General features: G+C 38.3%; 1 protein-coding gene across 1 annotated transcript; it reads left to right on the top strand.

Moving 5' to 3' along the window:
• Positions 1-464: 464 nt before the first annotated feature.
• PLA2G15 (phospholipase A2, group XV) lies at positions 465-4,091 on the top strand (the record flags this gene model as incomplete). The annotated part of the gene is made up of 2 exons (XM_008936311.1): positions 465-689; positions 3,492-4,091. Coding segments are annotated over 2 exons (737 nt in total), but the record flags the coding sequence as incomplete, so codon positions are not given.
• Positions 4,092-4,443: the final 352 nt, after the last annotated feature.

Genomic DNA, 4,443 nt, shown 5'->3' with positions numbered 1-4,443 from the left:
CATGAGAGTGGTGAGACCCTGGAATGGGTTGCCCAGGGAGGTGGTTGAGGCCCCATCCCTGGGGGTCTTTAAGGCCAGGCTGGATGAGGCTCTGGGCAGCCTGATCTAGTGGGAGGTGTCCCTGCTCATGGCAGAGGGGTTGGAACTGGGTGATCCTTGTGGTCCCTTCCAACCCTGACAGATTCTTATCTGTTTTAGCAGAGGACTTTAGAGCTTTAATGGTTGGACCTGATGATCTTAAATGTCTCTTCCTACCTAAAGGATTCTATGATTCTATGAAAATGCATCCCCACAAAAATCTCACCATGCTCCTGTAATATTGGAATTTCTAACTTCATCATTATTTGTGAATTAAATTCCTTTAATTTCACAGACAGTTTAAACAGTAATCTTTTAAAGAATTGTGTTAAAGTTAAGCCTTCACAATTAATAGCAACTATGTAACCCCTGTATGTTTACTTTAGATGAGAATCAAGACTACTTTGTGGCACTTCGGAAGATGATAGAGTTAATGTATGAGCAGTATGGAAGTCCTGTTGTCTTAATTGCCCATAGCATGGGTAACATGTACACCCTCTACTTCCTCAACCATCAGACTCAGGACTGGAAAGACAAGTACATAAAGGATTACGTGTCACTGGGTGCTCCGTGGGGAGGAGTGGCTAAAACTCTCCGTGTGCTGGCTTCGGGTAGGTAATTTGAGGGTTTGCGATGTATTTGGTTAGTAGTGCACAATACTAGCTAAACTCCAGTCTTGTAGTTAAGGTACTATGTAGTGAAAAACTTTTTTTTCCTCTTTCAAAAGCAATGGCATCTTGAAGCTTTGTGACCAGACTGTCACTTTATGTTCATGGGACTGGACTGAATTTTTTATTTTTTTTTTTTTTTTTTTTTTTTACATCTCTTAACCAGGACCTGTGTCCACTCTTGACCTCCTCTAACCTCTTTTTAGCAGATTGTTCTGTCATCTGCTGTTTGGCCTGGTGCCTTCTATTTCTGTCACTTCTGTCCTCAGCCTGATTGCTCTCTGTTCAGTATTGCTAACCTAACAAGGACTCCAGAGCATTCAGTAGTTTCCTTTTGATTAAAGAAAATTCCTTTGATTACAGCTGCTGAGGTTAACATTAACAGAAATTTGTAGACATGGTGAAATGGTGCCCATAGTGCAAATGCCTGTCAAAAGCTGTAACTCTACAGATACAGAAAATGTATCCTTCATCTTGGGTTTAGCATACTCGATATGCCCGAGACTGAAAAAAAAAAAAGAATAAATAAGCATAACATATTTCACTAAATGCAAATGACTAATGGAAAAGGTTCATTTAGCCCATCATGTGATATCATAATTACTTCATGTGCTTGGGCATTCAGTTCATGATGTTTCTGGCTTGTCTTTTTAGCTTGTTTCTGACTTGTTAGCTTTGGATATCACTATCTTCTTCCTAAACAAAGCCGACATCAGAAACTGGACTTCATCGAAATGCAGAACACACAGCAAGTGCCAGATCAAAGAGCACTTTGCTTAGCAAAGGCATTGGATTCTCAACAGTAGTGCGCAGCTCACTAATTAGAGAACTTAAATTGGATTTTGTATTGAGCTATACGTTATTAAATCTATTGCAGTGGCACTGTAAAAATCGATTTGCCTTTCCCCACAGGCTTTGCCTGACAAGTTTGCTGGCTACAGAAATGGCAGAAAGTGAGCAATGTTATTATCCCCTTCAAAAAATTCCACAGGATTACATAACACTCCACAGTACCAGATTTCTGTTGGATTAAACTTTGGTGCCTCATTTCTTGTTTACTTTTTATAATGCATCTCCTCCAAAGTGGCTAGCTGTACAAATGCATACTGAATAGTTCAAATGCCTACTAAAATGTAGTCATCTTTTTATCTGTGTGTCTGTTGTACTAAACTCCATGTTTGTTCTGGCAGCTTGAGTTGCTAGCAGTGTCTCCTGAGGTGTAATATTTCGTTCATTATAATGTTAATAAGTGCTGTGCTTGCCGACTTGAGCATGGTCTTGGCCATATAGTAATTCTTCTGCACTTCAGAGAAAGTAAAGGATTTGATAAAGCATTTTGTAACAGTACTGTAAGAGAAGGCTGGAACAGTCAGGTCTTGTGTTTGGTTATTCTACTGGAAATAAACTTGTACACATTCCTTTCATTGTTCAATTCCTTTGCTAGGAACTGCCACGTAGTATTCAGTAGCATAGCGGTAAGTGTGCACAGTTAAATATTTATACCACACAATAATATGAATAACATTTTCCAGGACTTTGTGATTCTTGCTGTGCTCTTGAGTTTCCTTTCTGTCTGTTTCAGATAAAAATGCCCCCTAACGATGGCATTGAAGACTGGTTTAGGTCTGCTTGCTGAAGCAATAGTGCCACCTCATGGAACTGAAAAACATACTTTGGTCCTCTTTCAGGAATAGCAATTTTGGTTTCACTATTTCAACTTTTAAAGTGTAGTTGACCTGGATTAGTACATGCTGTAACCACTTCGACCTAATGATGGAAAATCTGACTCAAAGTTCAGCTAATAAAAGAACTGAGGTGTGGCAGCCGTTGCAGTAATGGAAAATAGGTCTGATCAGACAGTAACCATGGCAATAAATGTTGATCTGTCTCAGGGCTTTTTTAATAGAAATTAATTTCTAGTAATCCTTTTATCTGCCATTTATTAAGCAGCTTTTAATTTTTGTGAAGCTGCAAGAAAAATGGTTAAAATACAAAGAAAGATGCATATAAAACATGTTAGTCATGTGTTAGTCATCTTTGTAAGAAGCTGCTAAGAAAACAAAATTCTCAATGTTTTGGTCAAACACTAGTTCTCTAATATGAGTAAGTATAAATTTGGTAAAATTTAACAATTCTGTGTTTTGTTGGGTATTGGATAACACACATTGATAATAAGCTCTAGTTCTCTAGAATTATATTAAGAAAATATAATGCCTTGGAAAAGTCTGGGCAGCTGCAGGTATTTTTATAGCTATTCTGAATTAAATACAGCTTGTTTTGAATGTGCAAAAGTTTAACCATTTTATTAACCCTGTGAAGGCTCTTCATGAGTTATGTTTGTGATAGTAGTGTTTATCTGTTCTTTCAGCAAAAACTTTATCCAGATACCAGAATCACTGTAAAACACATTTCCAGAAATGTGTTTAAAACAAAACTTGCAAATGGTGTGACACCTAATAAAAGCTGTTTTCTTGGCTCATATAGGAGATATTTTCTTCAAAAAGGAGCATATCAGAAAGCCAACAGTGTTCTTGGTTTATCAGTCATTCATCAACTTGTATTTAGGTTATCAGAAGTTAACTATCAAGACAATCATTACTGAGGGAGAACTTCTCAAATTGTCACTAAGCAAAGGGAATAATCTTTTTATTCATGTTATTGCTGTGAGTGGTAGTAGTTACTGCTGGTTGAGCTATACGCTTTGCTTTGTGTATAATGAAATTCTGCTTTTTTTTTTTTTTTCAGGTGACAACAACAGAATACCTGTTATTAGTTCACTCAAGATTAGAGACCAGCAGAGATCAGCTGTTTCCACAAATTGGATGCTCCCCTACAACTACACATGGCCTCCAGATAAGGTCTTTGTAAGCACACCTACAGCAAACTACACTCTTCAGGATTACCAAAAATTCTACAGGGACATCAGTTTTGAAGATGGCTGGTTCATGAGACAAGACACTGAACCCCTGGTCTACCAGATGACACCGCCTGGTGTGCGTATACACTGCTTGTATGGCACTGGTGTGGAAACACCCGATTCCTTTCATTATGAAAGTTTTCCTGACAAAGAACCCAAGATTCTTTACAGCGATGGGGACGGTACGGTAAACTTGCAGAGTGCCTTGCAGTGTCAGAAGTGGGTGGACAAGCAGAAACAGGAAGTGGTGTTATTTGAGCTTTCAGGAAATGAGCATATTCAAATGCTGTCCAACGATACTACTATCTCCTATGTGAAAAAGCTGCTTTTTGATTTGTGATACCTTGTGTTGACAGTTATTTTCCTCACCTGTGATGCCTTCCCTTAAATATGGGAAAATGCCTTTTAATCCCTTGATATTTAGATATTTGAATTATTTATTTTGTGGGTTTTTTTAAGGCTGTGTTCAAGAAGTTGTTTGGTGTCCTAAACGATTGTTTGTCTCTGATTTGTGTTTGATGCTTCATGGTATTTTCACATTCTGCAAATTTGGTCAAATACGCATTTTGGTGCCTCTGGTGTTGTGTCCAGTATTCATACACTTTCATTTGGAGATGTGCAGCCCCTTGCACATACTGCACAGAGTCATAGATACCTGAGTTGAGTTGTGTGATTTGGAGTGGGAAGGCTGGGAAGAATTGCAATTCTGGATGCCCATAAAACAAGGGAATGATATTAATAATTTGGGAAGCACAGCAGACTTTTTAAAGGCTCTTCATG

This window comes from Merops nubicus, unplaced genomic scaffold (genome assembly GCF_000691845.1).
Source record: "Merops nubicus isolate BGI_N331 unplaced genomic scaffold, ASM69184v1 scaffold32172, whole genome shotgun sequence".
Taxonomy (NCBI): Eukaryota; Metazoa; Chordata; class Aves; order Coraciiformes; family Meropidae; genus Merops; species Merops nubicus.
Note: the sequence above shows the minus strand (reverse complement) of the source record. Positions and strands in the feature narration are given on the sequence as shown.